Source organism: Ailuropoda melanoleuca, chromosome 4, assembly GCF_002007445.2.
Source record: "Ailuropoda melanoleuca isolate Jingjing chromosome 4, ASM200744v2, whole genome shotgun sequence".
NCBI classification, from domain to species: domain Eukaryota; kingdom Metazoa; phylum Chordata; class Mammalia; order Carnivora; family Ursidae; genus Ailuropoda; species Ailuropoda melanoleuca.
This window is the reverse complement of record NC_048221.1, coordinates 123300164-123320395: the sequence shown is the minus strand read 5'-3', so window position 1 is coordinate 123320395 and position 20232 is coordinate 123300164. Positions and strand designations below refer to the sequence as shown.

Here is a 20232-nt window from a genome sequence, read left to right as displayed (position 1 = left end):
CCCTTCACCTCAGCCCAGCCTCCCACGCCTGACTCAGGCCAGCCAGCCAGCCAGCCAGCCGAGACTCACCCAGCCTTGGGGGGAGGGGGGCGCAGCTGGAGACCAGAATAGGGAGGCCTATTTTCAGTGACTCCAAAAGCCTCACCTTACACAGAGCAATGAGATCTATGTGTACTGACATGGAAAGGTGCAGCCAGGATGTGTGGTTGAATCATAAAAGCAGGTTACATGAGCTCACCTATAAAGTGATCCCATCTATGTTGTTATATAGAACTGTTTGTACAAACATAAAAATATGGGCAGAGAGACTCCAAATGGTGAATAGCAGTTACCTCTGGGAATAGTAGAATAGGGGAAACACTCACTTTCTACTTTATACACTTTTCCTTTGTTGGACTCTTCAAGCATATATTGCTTTTATAATAATTTTTAAAAGATCATTTTATGTTAAAGACTATTTCCATTATGCTGAGGAAAGCCTTACAGAAGTATGCACAGGCTAATGAAAATCTCAGTATCTTCGCTTCGGGCTGGAAGCGTATCCATCTAGGGTGGCAAGGCCCGTGAACAACTGCTGATCCGAAGCACTAGCTCTAAAATCAAAGCACAAAGAGTGTGATTTCTTGAAAGAGAAAATCCACAATCCCTTAAGTTTAAGGGATCCCTGAGGAGTAACAGCAATCCCTTAAATTTGGCTTATAAAGACTAAATCTGTCAAAACATATGATTCTTTAAGGCAAAGCGTTTGGAATAATGGCAAAAGAGGTCCTTGATGTCCACAGCCGAAAACTGGCCTGGGATTGGCTGCTGTCAGCCAGGATTGGGGCCCTCCCCGACACCTTACACAGCTTGGGAACCAGGCCCACATCAGCATGTGGTGCAACCACTCGCCCCCAACGGGACTAAGCTTCCCTCTGACCAGCCTGAGGCCACGATGGCCTGCGGGAAACTTTAGGACTGACTCTCCAGGATCCCTTGGCTCCTTGCCTTCCAGCTTTCTCCTGCAACCAAGACCAGGGCACGTGCGGGCTCTCCCTGAGCCGGAGACCCTGGCTGTGGAGTAGGGGAAGGTAATAAAGGGACTGGTGGGTTTGGGCCCACATGGTAATGGATATTTGAGGGTAGAGAGGGTGGAGGGGCTGGATAGGAGGTAGGAGGGCTGTGGGAGGTCACTCTGGCTGCGGGACTCTCTGTGCCTCTCCTGATGAGTCAGTACAGGGACCAAAACTGCACTTAGACACAAGTTTATTGGTGGAGCTGCGGCAGAGTCCTCCCTCTCTCTGGGATAGCCAAGGGCACAGCACCAACAGAGGGATGGACAGACAGACCCCCAAAAGGACACATGGATGGTGCAGACTCAGACCATAGCACAGCCACATAGGCACAAAGACACACAGGCCACAGCACCAAGAAACACACACACACACACACACACACAGACAAAATCACAGGACTAGAACACACAGACAAAGTGCGGGCTTTGGGGCTCCTGCATAGACAGAGCGAGGACCACGTGGGGAGGGGGCCCCTGCTGACCTCCCCCAGGCATAGGCACACCAACAGCACACAGACAGGCAGATGCCCCCAGCCAGACAGCCAGCCTGCCACACAGACAAATGAACTGCATGGAAAGGACTCTTGTGCTCCCCAAACCTCAGGGAGGGGGGACCAAGGGACTTCTACACACCCCCACCAATTGATTCCCACTCAGCCTGACCCCTGCCCCACCCCACCCCCCCACACACTTTGGTCTTGCCCACTGGGGCTGGGGGCTAGGGAGTGGGCCGGTGGAAGGAGGGAGAGAGGAAGGGGTACGGGCCCAGCTCTGTCCCTTCTGTGAGAGCAGGGAGGCAGGTACTGAGAGTCCGGGCCTGAGCCAGGGCCTGGCAGTGGGGTGAGGGTGGGGCCTTGGCTCAGGCTTGGGGGGGCTCCCGACAGCGCAGGCACTGGGCCATCTCAGGCTGGTACTGCTCAACCTGCAGGGTACAGCTGGAGAATCCAAACCGGGAGTGGAGCTGGGATGTGGCTTCAGCCAGGACAGCTTCAGGGTCAGCCGTGGAGTCTGTGGGAGAGTGATAAGAGGCAGCAGGTTCCCAGGGGAGTCGGGAACCAGACAGGGGCCAAGATAAGGACGGGTGCAGGGGGACCCCATGGCTTGCACAGCATTAAATCCCGGCTTGAGTGAGGGGCTTTATTTTCTGTCTGTATCGTATGAACAGTGTAAAAATGCCCAAGGGGAGGCTGGAGAGACTCACCCCCTAATCAACCACACCACCGTGCTGACACGCCACACTGTTCTTACTTTTCTATCCTCTCCTGTTCTTTGACTACCCATTTACAGCTGTACGTTTCAGCAGCCACAGCACCCGACTCTCCAAGACAATCCAGATGTTAAATATTTTCTCCCATTGTCCCTCTAGAGTTACCATCAACTATCCCACAAAGTATAATATTTTTGGCATCCAAATTGCATGTCTCTGATTGCTTCTTGCATCTGGAAGAAACTCAAAAATCCTTTGTCAGCTTGTGAGTCACCATATATATTTTTAATAGTTGAATCATAATGTAGATATAATTTTACATTCAGCTTTTTTCTCTTAGCGTCATACCATAAACATGTCTCCTAGTTGCCACACAGTGTTCATCATCATCGGTTTGAATAGTGATACCCCACGGTCACAACTTACCTAACGGTGCCCATTGCTAGACCTCTTGGTACTAGTGATCTTTTAAAGGGTTGCTGGTTCTCTACACTACTTCAGAGAGGGCGAACCCCCCACCCCCCTGAACACCCTGTCCAGGGTGCCTTGTCTCCAACACGCACATGTGTGTCAGAGAGAGATCAAGAAAGAGAGATGGAATTCAGACCATCTTTCCAGGTGTGGAAGGGGAACGGGGCCAGGGCGGTGGTGGGGGCTGGGTGGGGGGGAAATATTTCTAGGAGGTAACTGGCTAGGGCCAGTGTGGACTCACCAATGGCCAGGTGTGCGGAGGCAACATGGTAAGTAAGCGTAAGGGACCACAGGTGCAGCTCATGAGTGGCCCGGACTCCTGGCACTGACAAAAGTGTGTCCCGCACAGGCTCAAACCCCACACTTCGGGGGGAACCTGCAAGCAGCACCAGCCATGCGTTACTGCCAAGGCCACTCCTGCCCAAGGGCGGCCCCTCACCAGACTCTACCTCCCCCATCCTGTATCCATTCACCGTTAACCACCCCCTCCCAGTTCACCCTGTGCCTGAATCCTCCTTCTAGCAATAGACCCCAGGACCCAGGCCTTCTCCTGACACTCTCTTGAGAGAAGAGAGGTGGGTCGGAGCTGGAGTGAGGTCAGAGAGGGCCCCAGGTGGGGAGCAGTGGCATAGGATTTACCTTCCATGAGGACACGAAGAACATCTCGGAGGGTGGGAGCCGTGGATCCAAGGGCACAGATAGAGAAGAGGAAGGTGCTGATGGGGTCAGCTGCCTTGTACTGAGGCTGTAGAGAAAGAGACCTCTAAGCCCAGGAAACAGGAAGCCTTCAGAGGAAGACCTAGGGGTGTCTTGGGCAAACAGGACCTGAGAGGCCCCTGAGAGCTCTGCTGAGGGGAAAGGACCATGCCCCGAGCCGGGAGTTCTGGGGAGCTGGGAGCTGGAGGGGGGTGAGAGAGGCCAAGGGTGCAAGGAGGGGGCCGGGGTGTGGAGCTGGAGGAGGAAGGCTGGGGTAGGCCTGCGTGCACAGTACCTTGAAGTAGATCAGGACAGAGGCGGCCAGTACCCCAAGGCTCTGCAGGAGGTCCCCCAGCACATGCACAAAGGCTGCCCGGACGCTGGTGTTCCCCAGGGGCAGGGGCTCCCCTGGCCCCTCCTCCAGCGGTGCATACTCCGCCCCCCTAGACCCGTGGCTGTGGGGGGGCCCGGCCTGGTGCAGCACAAAGGCCATTCTGAGGGGGAAGCAGAGCAGCTCAGCCCAGGCGGCCTGTTCCCAGCCCCCTCTGCCCTCTTTCCACGTCTCTCCACCTCACCTCCCCGGGAGCGTTTTCTCCACCTATGTCCTCCCTACTTTCCCAGCCCCAGGAGGAAGACAACATTGGCCAAGGGACACAAATCGTGCAGCCTGGGGGAAAAAATACTCTACTTGGTGCTGGAGACATGGATTCAGATCCTGACCCTGCTACTTACACCTGAGCAAGTCACCTGGCCACCTCTCAGGTCCTGTGTCATTATCTGTACACTAGGGTGGCTACTGTCTACCTCGGGGGGGGTGTGGGCCTCAAATGAGACAGTGCTGATGAAAGCCCCCAGCAGAGTGGCTGGTACACAGTAGGCCCTCAGTAAATGTCTGCTGACTCTGGATTCCAGGTCTCCCTCCCGTCTGTCCTCAGGCAGCCCTAGGGCAGGTGACAGGTGAGAACTGTGTGTGCCTGTTGCACGCCTGTCGGGGCGGGGAGAGAGCCAGCTCTCCCACCCTGGAGGAGCGCCCCTTGCCCTGCGTCCCCCATGGCGCCTGCTCCATACTGGAACGTACAGCAGGTTGGCACAGACTGCGATGCTGGCGGTCAGCAGCATGGCACCCCCCTCGATGTGGTAGTCGCTGTGCAGCAGGCGGATGAAGGCCAGGTACAGGAGGATGCCAGTGACCATCCAGAGGGAGACCACAGAGGCCAAAGCCCCCAGAGTCTCTGCAGGGGGAGACAAGCTATCAGAGACCTGCCCGCGACCCTATGAGGTACCTTCTGGTAAGATTAGAGGCTCACAGGGCCATGCAGGGCCTTACCTGAGCGGTGCCAGCCGAAGGTCATGGTGCGGGTGGCTGGACGGGTGGAGAGCCAAAGGGAGAAGAGGCTGCCTATCATGCTGCCCACATCCGCCAGCAGGTGGGCTGCGTCCGTCATAATGGCCAGGCTGTGCGCCAAGTACCCACCTGCAAGGGTAAAGCAGTGCACGGTCTGGGTCCAGTTAGAAAGTAGTGTGCATGGGGTGCCTGGGTGGGTCAGTCGTGAAGCGTCTGCCTTCAGCTCAGGGCCTGATCCCAGGGACCTGGGATCGAGCCCTGCATCAGGCTCCCTGCTCCCCTGGGAGCCTGCTTCTTCCTCTCCCACTCCCCCTGCTGGTGTTCCCTCTCTCGCTGGCTGTCTCTCTCTCTGTGTCAAATAAATACATAAAATCTTAAAAAAAAAAAAAAAAAAAAGCAAGCAAGCAAGCACTGTGGCAGCGTGTGTAGAAGCAAGGAGTCTGGGGGGACCTGCATCCAAATGTGAAATGTGTTTTTCTCTGGTGATGGGATTGGGGGGGGGAGGTTATCGGCTTCTTTTCGCTCATTCACATTTTCTAGTTTTTCTATAATGACACCTTTTAATATCAAGAAAATAGGACTTTTAAAATTAAGACTAGCTAGTGCTGAGAAGCCAGCCCTGGCCCTCGGCCGCAGACCTGGCCCTGAATTCCCCTTGCTGCTGTCCCCCACCCTCTCCCACTTCCTGAGTCCCCGGCACCCAGTCCCCCCTGCAGCCATCCCCTTCTCTGCCTCCCCCTCCTCCCCACCAACATCACTGGGGCTCTGGGTGGAAAGTGGTTCGGGCAGGGGTGGAGAGGATGGGGCTGGCAGAGCTGCCGTCCCACTTACCGACCACCTCCCCAGCCATGAAGACGCAGCACACGGCACAGGCGGCGCACAGCTGCCTCTGTGCCTGCAGCCTCTCAGGGGTGAGGCCAGGCTGTGGCAGCGGGTCCCTGTGGCAGTGGTGGAAGGGCATCTCCTCAGGTTTGGGGTCCTCGGGGAGGGACCCCGAAGGCTCTGTGAAGAGACTGAGGCGGGCAGCACGATTCAGCCTGGGGCTGACCTGTTCCTCGCTCCCAGGTCCTCAGTCCCGCTAGCCAGCCTTCATCAGCTGTGGCCCAACACTCGCTCTGCTCTGTCGGCCCAAGGCCTGGTCAAACCTGGGAGCCTCGGGGACTGAGGGCCATGGGAGCGATGGGGGCTAAACAGCTCAGATCCCAGCTCCCTGTTCCCTTCATACACACAGGCATAGAAGTGCACAGCCGGAAAGCACCATAGAGATGGTCTAGTCTAACGCTTTTTACAGAAATTACAAGTATGAGGCTCAGAGAGGGAGGTGACATACGGAGGCCGCACGGCTCGTTGGTGGTACAGAGCGGACTCCACCATAATACATGGATAGGCACCATAAGGAACACAAAATGAGCAGGATCTTGCTGACCTCTGGGAGCTTTTGCTGAACAAGACAAAGGTGCTGTGATAATATAGCAAGAAAGTAGCTATTGTCATCAAAGTGCTCTCAGGACTCAGAGTCAATGAATTAGAGTGAAATCAGAGAAACTGAAGGGGGCGCCATGAGAAGGGCTGTGAAGGATGGGGAGCGTTTGGGTAAAGACGGGGTGAACATGCCAGGCAGAGGCAATATGAAGGCAAGAGGGTGTCAGAGGGGGAGCACATGATCCTGGCCTTAGTTCCTCCACTCCAGATCCTTCCCCTTCTCTATCTAGACACGCAGCTGAAATGTGGCCATTTAACAGATGCGTGGAATGTTGGGACCCAAAAAGTCTGAGGTCCCAGATCCCAGAGCTGGGGTTGTCATGGGGAGGACGAAGTGCAGACTGCTGTGGCTGGGGTGGTAGTAGTAGGAGCACTGGATTTGGAGGCTGCCACATGTTGGCTGGACCTCGCTCTGACCCTAAGCCCCCAGCGGAGGCCACCTTAACTGTATGGTGACATAAGCCTCCTTTGATAAATGAACAGGGCTGGAGCTTCACCTGGGGCACCAGCGACTGAGGGAAGGCTGAGTTTTAGGTTCATCCTGGCCCAATTCTCACCCCCACGACTACCCAACCTGAACCCCAGCAAGGCCAGAACCTTCCATAGAACAAAGGACCTACACAGAAAATACAGTCCTAGAAATACTCATGGAGGTGTGACAGGAATACCCATGAGTGAAAAATCGAAGGCTCCAGATAGAAACATGGTCACAGCAGTAAAGTGAGGAGGAAGGCCTGGAGCCTTCTGGCTGAGAAAAGCTCTGCCAAGTGGGTGAATTGAGGTGTGAGGGAGGTGGGCACACACTTGGTGCTTGTAGGGAAAATTTGAGTGCCAGCAGGTAGATTAATTTCTTGGAATTTTCTTCCAAGATTTAGAATCTCAATGTGTATGATTCTGGGTGTGTTTGCAGAGGAGATAGGGAGATGAGGGTGGCTTTGAAACCCACTCTCATTCTTCAATGAGGTATACACATAGTTGGGTGCCCGGGATTCAGGTGGCAAGCAGTTCACACACTTTGTGAAACCCAGTCTAGTGGGAGAGACAGATGTGTCACAAATGACTTACTAGGCAAGGAGAGGCCGGGGCCAGGAGGATTATGAGTGAAGGACTTTGGAGACCCAGGGAGGGAGTGACCACCTGGGATGGGGGTGGGGACAGCTTCACAGAGGAAGAGATGTTGAACATGAGACCTAGGTGAAGAAGGGGGCTCCACACACATGGGATGTCAATGACAAGATCAGTGGCTAGGAGTTTTAAGTTTCAGGAGCCAGGGCAAGGGCTGAGGAGGAAGACGAGGACTCAAAGGAACATCAAGGGAGATACACTGATTGATTTCACATATCTATCCCAAGCCCTGAGATGGCCTTGCTGATGTATATTAGTCTGGAAGAGGGAGAGGAGAAGAGATGGAAGGATCCAGAATAGACCAGGCCACAGATTCCCTGCACCGAATTCTAAAGGAGGGGCAGGTAGGTTAGGGAAGAGCCTCTTTCAGAAAATACTGCAGGATTTGGTGACTAATGGTCATATGAGAATGAAAATGAGCTGGGAGTCTGGAGATGCGGGTCTGGATAGCAAGCAGAGGCTGCGTGGCTTTGGGGCAATGGGCAAGATGCCTTTTTTGTAAGGCACAGAGTAGCCAGTCATCAAGGTAGCCACCCATCAACAGGCTGCTCCCTTTTGTTCTGCATGAATTGGGCACTAAAGAAGCTTCATTGTTGGGGTGCCTGACTGGCTCAGTTGGTAGAGCATGCGACTCTTAATCTCAGGGTCATGAGTTCAAGCTCCATGTTGGGCCTGGAGCCTACTTTTTAAAAAATACATTTAAAAAAAAGAAGCCTCATTGTGGGTGTGGGTGGGTGTGTATGTGGGTGGGGGGCTACATGCTGTTTAGAGAGAAGGAAAGGCAGTTTTCTCTCCCTGGCCCTTTGAAACCCCCAACACACAACAAGTAATATTGAGTGGGTAGAGGGGAACTGTGAGGAGGGGACAAGGGCCTGAAGCAGAGTCAAAAGGATATGTGAAGAGATGCCAGTGCCTCGGCTGGAGCCTCCACAGCTGCCCACGTCTGCAGTCCCCTGCAGGAAGGAGTCAGACGGGAAGTCTGTCCTCCCTTCTGTTCATCCACTCCCCCACCCAGCCAGGTTTACGGCCCCCACCCAGGGAAAGAGCGAGAAACACACAGAAGCACCACATCAAAGACAAAGGGAAAGGTGGTCGGAGGGAAACAAAACGATTGGGAGAAATGAAGGAAGAGAAAAAGCCGAAGAGAAAAAGCCAGAGAGCCTGTCAAATTTCTGAGACAAACGGACGGTCAGCTAACAGACAAAATGGCCAGCGGAGGTGGCCAGGATGGGCCTGGCGCGGCCGCTCCGAGGGACAAGGCGGACAGAGCGGGCGGGCGCCCGGCGCGGGAGGCCGGCGGGACGCGGAGGAGGTTCCCCGGCCGCCCCCGGCCCGCTGTCCCGGCCGCTCCGCGCGTCTCATTTCACACCTCGCCGCCCCCGGCCCCGTCTGTGCGGAGCCGGGAATACCCCCTGCCGCCCAGACCGCACCTGCTCCTTTCCTGCCACCCCCTCGCTTCCCAGAGGCCGCCGCCCCCCAGGGGCCGGGAAGAACCTCTGTGGAGCCCGGGCCCATCTTCGGCCCGGGTGCGCACAGCTGGCCGTGGCTGGAGGGGGCGCCCCGAGCCGGGGCGCACAGAGGGAAGGGCCAGGGGCCTGCAGCGTGGGCTCCGAAGACTGGGCGGCGAGCTGCTCCCACCGCCAGGGCACTGGAGCAATGCAGACTTCGGGGCACCTGGCGTGGACTCCCGCCCGACGGAGGGGCAGTTGCTCGCGGGGAAGTCGGAAGCGGCGAGGGCGGCAGAGGGGTCCGGAGGCTTGGGGGACCGGCCGGGGAGCCGTTTTGCGGGACCGAGAAAAAGAGCGTGGCCGGGAGGAGGTGGAGCGGACCGCTGGGAGGGTCGGGGGGTTCTGGCGGTGTGGCCGGAGACGACAGAGCCGGGCGCCGCGAAGCCGAGGGACTTGCGGTGCGCTGAGGCGGCCAGCCGGGGCTACGCCGAGGGAGACAACGAAATGGACGGATGGCATGAGGGTGGCGCCCCCGGGCTGAGGGCCGGCCCAGGTCTGTCCTACCTCTTCAATCGCAGGCCGCCGCCGGCGCCGCCGCGATCCCGGGGGCTCACCAGGCGAGTGGTCTCCGAGCCCCCCGTGGCAGGAGAGGGCTCCATGTCACCGCGGCCCGACCGTCTAGGCCCCACCGAGGAAGGGAGAGGCGGGGCCGGCCCTGCACCAAGTCCGAGCGGCCAGCCGACCCCCCGACTCCCCGCAGGGCCGCGGGGCCACCAGAGTAGAGGGAACTGCAGCGACTGTGGCGCGGGGAGTCCGAACTGCAGATCCCGCGGCCTTTGGAGCCCCGCCCCGCGTGGGGCGAGCTCCCCAAGCCCCGCCTCCAGGCTCCCGGGCCTCACCCTCAAGCCTAAGCCCCGCCCCTAGAGCCCCGCCCCCATAACCAAAGCCCCTTTTCCCAGTGCCAAAGCCAGGTGGGGGCGACCGGAGCCCTCTGAGCCCCCGCAGGGTTCTAGAGAACGCCTGATCTCCATAGCCCCGCCCCCACCCAAGTCCCGCCCGCGGGTTCCAAGACAAGCTCCCCAAGGCTGGCACCTCCCGACCAACCTTCCCCCAAGCAACACCTCCTCTTGCAAGCCTACACGGGGCGGGGGGTGTCGTGCAGCCCCCCCACACAGAGGCAGAAACAGGTGTGGGTCCATTATCCAGTTCGAGAGAACCAGAGAGTGTGGGGTGAGCAGCGACACATCCGGGAGAACTCCAGGGACTCCGGCCAGATACCCCTCTGTGGAGGATGTGGGGTCGGAGCAATTTGCATGCAAAATCTGCTGCCAAGCACTGTACCGCTCATTATCATTTATTTTTATAGAGACTTTGGGTGACAAAAGCTTCCTGTTCTCCTCCAATCCATTACTGTCCCTATTTTTCGGATGAGTAAACTGAGTTCCAGAGGAAGAAGCATCTAGGGTCATGGCCGGTGAATAAAACGCTAGGACTGGAACCCCATCCTCTTTCCCTCTCCAGTTCAGGGCACCGCACTGGCGACTGAAGACAGCGCGCCCCGCAATCTTGCCACTCACGGCCTGGGGCAACCGGAGGAGGACGGAGCGATGCCACAACTCTGGTCACAACCCACTGTTCTTGGAAGGAGGCTACAGCTTGTCAGCAGTTGATTCTTTACCTCCGAACCTCTAGCACTTGGCTGGGCATTACCTCATTTTGCCTCATTTTAACTAAAGCCCAGGGGAAGGAGTGACCTACAGCAAAGTGGGTGGCTGAGCCCAGAATCACACCTTCAAATGCTCAATGCTCTCTGGCCCTCACACCTGCCGCCACTGTAGAATGAAATGGGGTTGGGGATTGCATTGTGCCCTCCAAGCTGTGACACTCTGTGAGGAGGAGGGGTCTGGAGGAGGAGGGTGAAAAGTGAGCTTGGATAGGGAAGCGTGGAGGGTGGGAGCGGCTGGTGAGTCTAGCAGAGAAACCCATCCATGGGCACCCTTCCTGAAGAAAACATCGGGCGTCCTTCATATAGGGTTCTGGGTATAGACACCTTGCCCCAACGTTATTACCCCAAACATAGCGACACTTCCGCCCAAAAAACCCCGAACAAACACACACTAGGAGCACGTGCCAGATAGAGTGGTTGGAAGAGATGGGGTTAACCCGGGAGAGCTTCGCGGAGGAGGTGAGGCTTGAACGGATTAGGCAAGCTGGGCGGCGGGCTGGCTGCTCAGGCGGGGGAGAGTGAGGCCCTTGCCAAGGTTTGCGGGCGGTGTGCACGAAGGGAGCGTACTGCGCTGGGAAACGGTGCGGAACGGAAGAACCAAAGGGTCTGAGCGAGCCCCCCGCGCCGCGTCTCCACCCACGCCGCGCCCAGGGCCAGCGCCAGCCTTTATTTGGCACCCCCCCTACTTCCCGCAGAAGGCTCAGCCCAAAGCCCACGCAAGGCGAGGGGCGAGGGAGTGAGGGTGGGGGTCCTCCCTCCCTCCAACCTCCCCTAGAGGAGTGGGGCCTCAGCTACTTCCTCGGGTTGCGGGGGTGCAAACTGAGTTGGCAAGAGGGGAAGCCACCGGCCAAGGTCACCGTGTAGGTTCTTGTTAGAGAGGGGTCGAACTCATGCCCCGTCCGCCTAGGTCAGGGCCCCGGCAAGTCCCCGCTAGGCGCCGTCGGTTTTCGAAGCTCCGCACCGGGCCTGGGGCTTCCCCAATTGAGAGCCCTGGAGCCGGGATGCGGAGGGGCCACCGCGCACTCCAGGGCTGGGATGCCGTAGCCTCGCCCGAAGCGGCCGGGGCAGGCGAGCTCAAGAATGGGGAGAAACCGCGGAGCCCTGCGCGGGGAAGGGGCTTCTAGGCACGCCTTAGCCGATGACGACAGCAGGGGACTTAGCAACAATGGCTTCCTCCGGGATTTCCCTTCCTGGGCAGTCAGTCCACAGTGCGCAGACAGCAGCCCCGGATTCCCGGGAGGGGGCGCAGACGCCGGCACACGCCCGCCCGCCACAGGGCGGGGAGCGAGCAGGCGGGAGGGGAAAGAAGTGTGGGAACAGATGGATTATAGGGCTGTCCTCTGCCGCGGCTCCCTCTGTGTCGGCCCTTGGAACGTGCTGCCTCCAGAAGCCGAGGGCACCAGCGGGGAGAATACCAACAGTTGCCCGTCCTTGGAAATTTATGCAAGAAAAGCCTGGCAGCGAAACAGACTGCTTGCACCTGTTTCTCAAAGAGCCATCAAGTGGCCCTATGAAAATCTTTGCAAAGGGTCCTCTTGAATGCCGGTCTGAGGAAGGCATTCTGCACCTGGTTAGGAGCTAGGAAAATTAGGCAGGAGTTAGAAGGGCAGCTTAGACCTGGCTGTAGGGAGCTGAAATCTTGTAAGAACTATTCATTCAACATTTTCTGAACACTTATTTCCTGCCACGCACTTTGCTAGGGTAACTGGGAATTCCTGGTGAACAAGAAAGATGCATTTCCTCCCCCTCCTGGCTTTAATTTGATTGCAAGAGTTTTCTATTCTGCAGTCTTTGGTTACTGATTTACCCACATGCTCTTAATGTCTGTCCTTTCCTGCCTCAGGTATCAATTTTCCCTAAGGAGAGTCCTTAGGCTACTTTGAGTCCCAACGGGGTGAAGGAAGCAGGAATCCCTGGAAGTTCTCAGGAGGATAGGTCAGTGACAGAACAGAGGATGGCAGAGGAGGTCAGAAGGGGGCTTCAGGGAACCCAGGCTGGACCAGTTCATACTGGGAGAGAAAGAGAGAGCCAAGTCCAGCCCTGAAGTCAGGATTTAGGCTGGGCTAGGGATCTCAGACAAGATTTGGAAGCCAAGCATGCGGGCAACGGGTTAACACTGGAAAGATCCAAGCCAGGCTGAAGGGTACGGGCAGAGGTAACAAGGGGGTCCAATTCCCACTCCATTCTCTGCTCAGGTGTTCCTCCAGGAAGACTTCCTGACTCCCCCACCAGGTGGAGTTATGTGCCCTTTTCCCATGCTCTCAAGGTCCACTGTGCTTCTGTGATGGTGGTACTCAGCACACTGAAACAAAATGGTTTGCTTCTGTCTCCTCACTAGAATACAAGCTCTTTGGAGGCAGGAATTACCTTTGTCATCACGGTGTCCCTAAGGCCCCCTAGTGGCTGACACATAGTCCTCATTAAAGCCACCCCAGAAAAAAAGGGGCTGGTTGTCAGAGTGGAAGCAAGATGGAGACAGCAGGATTTGAGTTGGAGATAGAGAGGATGAGTGAGGGCCAGAGCTGAAATATCACCTCCTCCAGGAGGCCTTCCCTGATCCCCAGACTAGGTTAGTTCTCATGTTATACATTCTCAATGCACACTTCTTTTTCTTCCTCAGCATTTATCATACTGTAATTACATCATTATTTGGGAATTACTTGTTTCTTCACTTGGCTTCCAGGGTGCCATAATCTGGTTTTCCTCCTACTTCACTGACTGCTTGTTCTCAGTCTCCTTTGCTTGTTCCTCCTCATCTCCTTGACCCTTTTAATAGTGGAATGGTCCAGCACTTGGTCACCCTCTTCGCTTACCTTTCTACAATCACTCCCATGGAAATATCGTCCAGTCTCAAGGCTTAAAATACTATCTAGAAACTGCAGAAAGCAATGGTTGTTGAAACTCAATGGTGGGTAGATGGGAGATCACTGCGCTATTCTATCTTTGTGTTTGACATTTTCTACTTAAAAAAAAAAAACTTAGGGGCACCTGGGTGGCACAGCGGTTAAGCGTCTGCCGTCGGCTCAGGGCGTGATCCCGGCGTTATGGGATCGAGCCCCACATCAGGCTCCTCCACTATGAGCCTGCTTCTTCCTCTCCCACTCCCCCTGCTTGTGTTCCCTCTCTTGCTGGCTGTCTCTATCTCTGTTGAATAAATAAATAAAATCTTTAAAAAAAAAAACCTAAAAAAAAATAAATGGCATCTATACAATGATCCCCAGATCTCTCACTTGAACTCCAAACTCAAACACCCAAATGTCAGCTTGACCTCACCTCCTTAACATCTACTAGGCATCTCAAGCTTCACTGGTCTAAAACTGAGCTCCTCATTGTCACCCCATCCCAAAACTTTTCTTTCTGCTGTCCTCCCATGTCTGAACATGGTGACTCTATCCTTTCATTTGCTAAAGCCAGAAACCTTAGAGTCACTCCCGATGCCTCTATTTTCACCCCACATATGATCTGGCAGCAAATCCTGCTCTCAACTTGGTCCCAACCACCATCATCTGTCTTTTATTACTGCAGTAGCTTCTTTGGTTATCTTCCTTCTTCTGCCTTTATCGCCCTAAAGCAATATTCTATTCTCAATCCAGTGACTAGGCAACTAGGCCAGATCCCATCACCTCCCCATGTGGCTCAGTACCAGCGAAAGGTTTTCCAATGGCCTACAAAGTCCTACAGGCCCCTCTGATCTCCCTTCATACCACTCCCACCTCCATCCCCAGCCACTCTGCCTTTGTACGGGTCCTACAACACACCAGGCATGCTTCCACCCCAGGACCTTTGCATTTACTCATCTACGTGCAATGCACTCTGTCAGATGTCTTCATGACTCACCTGAGGACCTGCTCTAGGTCCTGACTCAAATATCACCTTCACCAGCCCTCTCTGCTTATCCTTTTAAAAACTGCAATCTTACCTCAAAGATTCCCTATCTGCATCTCCTGCTTTATGTTTCTCCATAGCCATTATTACCACGTAAAATACTATATATTTTACTTATTTTGTTTACTATCTATCTCCTCTCGCCAGAATGTAAGCTCCATGATGGCAGACATTTTTGTCTGTTTTATAAGCTGCTGTACCCCCAGTATCTGGAATAGTGTCTAACACCTGATAAAACCTACTAAACATTCGTTAAAGACATTAACGAATGTCTGTCCTCCACACTAGGCTATAATCTATGAGCACAAAGAAGAGTTTGACTGATTATCATTGCATCCAAGGTCCTAGGCATATGGCAATGTTTAACAGATATTTGTTGAGTAAGTGAATTGATTAATGAAAAGCACAGTTCACAAGGGGAAATGGTGCAAGAGCAATGGCACAGAGGTGAGAAAGAACAGGAATATTTGGGGCGGGGGCAGACCAGTCTGTCATGGAAGGGTCACCTTAGGACGACAGTAGACAATGCACAGGAGGGTTAAGTTGGTATCAAGCTGGAATTTATTGCCAGATTTAAAAGGTTGTTTTGCATCCTCTAGGCCATGAGCAAAGGAGTGGTAATGATAGAAGCATTGCTTTACAAACACTGATCCGGTAGCCAATCCAGCATGAGACTGGCAGTAGGGAGAACAGTTAAGAGGCTAAAACCGTCAGTGTGATATGAAAATCAAGACTGGGAGGCTTCGAGGTGATGGGAGCTGAAAAGAAGGGACACATGAAAGAGCAATTTTAAAAAAAAAATTAGTAAGACTTTTCAGGCTGAATTGGGGGAAAATAATGAATCCACAGACAAGTGACGTTTGGGTTTTGAGCATCATGAGCTTGGAAACAGTCATCACATTAACATCAACAGAGAAACTAAGAGGAACAACCGGTATGGGGAATATGGTTTGGAGGGGGTGGTAGACTGGCACACGGATAACCCTAAACTGACTCTCAAGCCTACCATTGACATTGGAAGCCGTGGGTGTAGACCAGATCTCTGAAGTGGAGAGGAAAGAGCCCAAGCGGAAGCTTCAGGACCAAACCGTACAGAATATGCACAGTCAGGAGGTGAAAGAAGGAAGAGGAGCCAGAAGGGGGAGGCAGAAACCTTACTGGAGATGTAGGAGGAGAACCAGAATAATGCAGAGCCACAGAAATGAAAAGATGTGAAATTAAACAGAAAAAGAGAAAAGTGATTTAAGGCCCAAAGTCTTCCCCAAAACACAGCTTGGTCTTTTTCACTTCATTCAGTCACACTGCCTGAAATTCTGCCAGTTATTTCTTTTGTGTTAGTAAGAATGGAGAGAGTGAGGTATTAATAGTCATTCTCACTGCAAGCTGAATTATAGTGGGTTTTTTCGCTTTTCAAATATTTTATTTTTTAAAAAATTTATTTATTTGACAGAGAGACAGACAGACAGAGGGAGAGCACGAGAAGGGGGAGCAGCAGAGGGAGAGGGAGAAGTAGGCTCTCCTGCCGAGCAGGGAGCCTGATGCAGGGCTCGATCCCAGGACCCTGGGACCATGACTTGAGCCGAAGGCAGATGCTCAATGGATTGAGCCACCCAGGTGCCCCAAAAGATTTTATTTTTAAATAATCTCTATACCCAACATGGGGCTTGAACCTCCAACCCCAAAATCAAGAGTCGCACGCTCCACCCACCGAGCCAGCCAGGCGCCCCTGAATTATTGTGTTTTAATCAGACTGCTTTCCACCTAATCCTTAGGGATGAGCTCATTTTATGGAGGTAATGGTTTTTATTAGAAATATTGAAAGGATGGACACCTGGGTGGCTCAGTCAGTTAAGCATCCAACTCTTGATTTTGGCTCAGGTCATAATCTCAGGATTGTGGGATCGAGCCCTGCTTGGGCTCTGTGCAGAGCATGGAACCTGCTTGAGAGTCTCTCTCTCCCTCTCCCTCTGCTCCTGCCTCACCCCCACCCCACTTGTGTGCGCACACAAGCGTGCATGTGCTCGGTCTCTCTCTTTTAAAAAAAAAAGTACTGAAAGGAGAAGAAGTGGGAGAGGTAATTCTGGAGTTCTAACTGCTTAGGGAGGATGGGCGGGGATATTCTGGATAGTAAGAGAGCAGCAGGACGTTGCTGGGTAGGGGAACAAGGAAATGGTTCTAAGAGGCTGAGAGAAGGATGTAGAAAGTGGATGGAACAACACCAATGACAATTTGCAAATCTTCCTAGAGGAAGGATCCTGAGTTTTCCCTTCTTCCCAGAGACAAAAAGAAAAGCAACTTCTCTCTTTACAAAATTGAAAGGTGACCACATGGAAAGGATGATGATGATGACGACAATAACAGAGCACTTACCATGTGCCAAGCACCGTTCAAATTAAGTATTTAGTCCTCCTAACAACCCTAAGAGGTACACGCTACTATTTCCATTTTACACGTGAGACAGCTGTGCCCTGTCAGCCTGCCCATAGCTCTGCAGTCTGGGGTTGCAGGTCAGAGAGGACAGGGGTATGTGGCAGCCTCTCTGGCTGGAAGCCCTCCACCTCCCACCCCGAGATGTCTGCCCAGGGGAGGACGGGCAAACAAACCGGGCCAGTGATGTTTGGTCACAGGTAGTGAGCATGCCTTCAGCGGAGGGAGGGAAACAGGGACATTACCTGACATCATGAAAGGAGGTGGATATCAACTACAGCTTTGGTCTGTCTCCAGACCTCAACTTTTTTTTTTTTTAAGATTTGTTTGTTTGTTTGTTTGTTTGTTTGTTTGAATGAGGGTGGAGGGGCAGAGGGAGAGAATCCTCAAGCAGACTCCCCACTTAACACAGAGCTCAATGTAGGGCTTGATCCCATGACCCTGAGATCATGACCTGAGCCGAAACCAAGAGTCAGATGCCCAACTGACTGAGCCACCCAGGCACCCCTTGACCTCAACTTTAAAGTGAGAAGGGAGCTGGTGTGTATAAGGAGCAGACACGGCATAGACTCTTAACTTAGAAGACTTAGGTCTGGATCTCACTGGTTGACTTTGAGCAGGTCATTCCTTCTCTCTGGGCCACACTTTCCTCAATTACACAACGAAGGAATTAGATGAGAGTTAAGCCTCTGAGTTCCTTTCCAGCTCGAAAACTATGCAATTCTAGAACCTAGTGGTTGGGTATGACAAATTATGATCTCTCTCTCCCACTACATATGCTCAAGAGCATGATATTTTGGGTACAAATATGCCAGTGTCTGCTGTCTGTATATGTGTATTCTGGCTATATGACTAAAACTTTAGTTGTTTGTGGGTAAATAAGGGATGCTTCTTGGTTTTCTCCAGGAGAGACCAAACTGTGGATAGTAAGCTATAAAGATCAGTGACCTGAGGGCAAATGATTCTAGAAAAGGTCTTGGCCTGAAATCATTCTTTAGCATAGTTATTTTTTCCTTTTTTTTTTTTCTTACAACCAAATCTAATTTAGTTTTGACATTAACCCTGTGGAATGGCACGGGTTTTTACAGAAGAAGAAAAAGAGCCTCAGAGATTAAGTGGCTTGTTCAGGATCACACGGCTCATTCGAGCCAGAGCCCAAACCAAGGTCTAGGGCTTTTGATTCTGGTCTTGTGTGTTCTTCCTAGTACTGTGCTGAGTGTCAGAACAGACTGTGTGCATAGAAACAGAGCCAGATGGGGTCTGTTTCTAGGTGAAGGCAAAGTGGAGAGCCTCTAGCTAAAGGATGCCAGGCTGATTTGCCTGCCCTCTTTCCATGTCCACAGCCTACCAGCTGCAGTCTCCTTTCATTCAGACTAGAGGCTTGGAAGATTTAAAGATAATGGCTATTTCAAGAGCCACAAACTATGATTAGAATTAATTAGAATGTCAGAGGGCAATGATAAGAAGTAATAACATTCTGGAGCCTCTGGCAAGATATGGAAGATGTTTACTAACTCTTCTCAGAGAAGAACCTAATTTGCCCTCTTTCTCTGGCCTCACTTCTATGAAGCAGAGATGTGATCACACAACCTCTTATGGCTGCTGTGAGAATCAAAGGACATTATTAGATTACAGTGCCTCTGAGAAGACACACAACGTTTGCTTATTCATTCAACTGGCCAACATTCATTGAGCACCTACAACATCCCAGGAACTGTGTTAGGAACTGGAGGAAGATGAAGACAAACAAGAACCAAGGAGCTCCGAATCACCATTACTATCTCCCCTACCGCCTTTTCTTAACCCCTTCTGTCTCTTCTTGTTTGGGGCCATAGGAGGGAAAACGGTCTCTAGCCTTCCAACTTCCCAGCTAAGTGCTGCTCTAGGGAACTCTTGCTAGGGCCCAGCCTCTAGGCCTCCATTGGACCAGCAGAGAGCTCCCTCTGCTGTAGCTCATTCAACAAATCGTTAGTTCACCTGCTGTGAACCAGGCATGGTCTAGGTGCTGGGTGAAAGATGGGGAACAAACCTACAAGGCCCCTGCCCTCAGAGAGTTCACCTTGTACAGGAGAAGGCAGACCTTAAACAAATCAACACACAAATAAACACATATTCGCAAATCGTGGTGGGTGTTAGGAGGTGAAGAGAGAGAAGTAGAACTCAGTTTAGAGGGCCTATCTGAGAAGACATGAAGCTGAGATCCTAGAAGGATGAGAAGTCAGCCTACAGACAGCCTGAGGAGGAGCCCTCCAGGGAGAGGGATTAGCATGGCCTAAGGGCCTTGACATGGGAGGGAACATGATATCTTCAAAGAACTGACGGAAAACCAGTGCAACTGAGACCAGAGCAAGGAAAACAGTGGTGCTTGGCAGAGGTAGAGCGAGAGGCAGGGGCCAGACCATGCTAGCTAGGCCTGTAGACTGAGGTAAGGAATTCATTGTAAGTGCTCTGCACTTCTAGTGCCTTCTGCTGTCTTCCCAGTGCCAGTAAAGAAACAACCTGGGTTGCTCTGCTCGTTTTGCCATCCCATGATGGTGAGAAAGAGTTGGGAGTTAGCTGGGAAATTTATCATAGTATAAACCACCACAGAAAAAAATACCAGCTTCAGCTCCTCTGCCTTAGGTGACTAACGGATAAAGTCCTCTGACCCAGAACTTATGAACTGGGAGGTGGATGCCAAAGCTTTTCATCCCCACCCCACCACTGATTACAGATCTACAGAAATAAGTTAGTTAATTCACTGGTCATTGTGCCTATTGCGCATGGACTCCTTAGTTTACTCAGATGGCTCACATCTCTTGGGATGGAGGATGGATTCACCACTTAACACCCAGAGGGGGGTGTAAATGTGCACACATAACTGTAATAAAGGGAAGAGAGTGATAAAAGCCACACGAGGTGTAACAGAGAAATATTATTGAAATATTAAAGCTCTTTCAATTACATGCTAACACAACTACTGAGTGCTCCTCCGTAAAGAAAACCATTACAAAGTGGTAAATTTAAGTGGTGCAAACACTGCCTCCTGCAGGAGATCACAGGAAGAGAGGCCAGGTGGAGATAGGTGCTCGCAAGCCTGGCAAGTAGGGATGTAAATTGGTACTTTTGGTATCTTTCTGGGAAGAAAGTTAGCAACATGGATCAAGAGCCTCTAAAAAATTCGCTTTGACCCAATAATTCCACTTCTAGGAATCCACCTCACGAGGGCAGGGAAGAGATTTATTTGAAGATTTATAGATAAGAATTCTCATTATAAGGTTATTCCACTATCAAATGGCTAGAAACAACTTAAGTATCTAATCTGGATTACATAAATACATTACTGTACAACCTTATAATATAATAGTATCTAAATGAAGTTTTTGA

The 20232-nt window shown here is 52.6% G+C and overlaps 1 protein-coding gene across 4 annotated transcripts; it reads right to left on the bottom strand.

Moving 5' to 3' along the window:
* Positions 1-1228: 1228 nt before the first annotated feature.
* On the bottom strand, positions 1229-9665 carry SLC30A3 (solute carrier family 30 member 3). 4 transcript variants are annotated; one of them, XM_002913769.4, is made up of 8 exons: positions 9393-9663; positions 5605-5786; positions 4756-4902; positions 4507-4660; positions 3724-3922; positions 3372-3477; positions 2974-3108; positions 1782-2062 (listed from the first exon to the last, which is right to left on the bottom strand). In XM_002913769.4, the coding sequence occupies exons 1-8, from the start codon at positions 9485-9487 to the stop codon at positions 1914-1916; spliced, it is 1167 nt and encodes a 388-aa protein (XP_002913815.1). In that variant the 5' UTR covers positions 9488-9663; the 3' UTR covers positions 1782-1913. The 4 variants fall into 4 exon arrangements, with proteins under 4 accessions (XP_019663814.1, XP_034515639.1, XP_002913815.1 ...); XM_034659749.1 differs by lacking the exon at positions 9393-9663 and adding an exon at positions 8875-9380; XM_019808255.2 differs by lacking the exon at positions 3724-3922 and having other exon boundaries at positions 1229-2062; positions 9393-9665.
* Between the last annotated feature and the right edge of the window lie 10567 nt (positions 9666-20232).

What these genes read in the sequence shown, in the direction of transcription:
- SLC30A3 (XM_034659748.1), bottom strand. Translation starts at nt 9,347, where the DNA reads ATGCCATCCGTCCATTTCGTTGTCTCCCTCGGCGTAGCCCCGGCTGGC. An exon ending in CATGGCTGGGGAGGTGGTCG is followed by an intron (nt 4,903 to 5,604) that starts GTAAGTGGGACG and finishes TTACCCTTGCAG; the next exon opens with GTGGGTACTTGGCGCACAGC. An exon ending in CTCCGCACACCTGGCCATTG is followed by an intron (nt 2,063 to 2,973) that starts GTGAGTCCACAC and finishes ACTCTCCCACAG; the next exon opens with ACTCCACGGCTGACCCTGAA.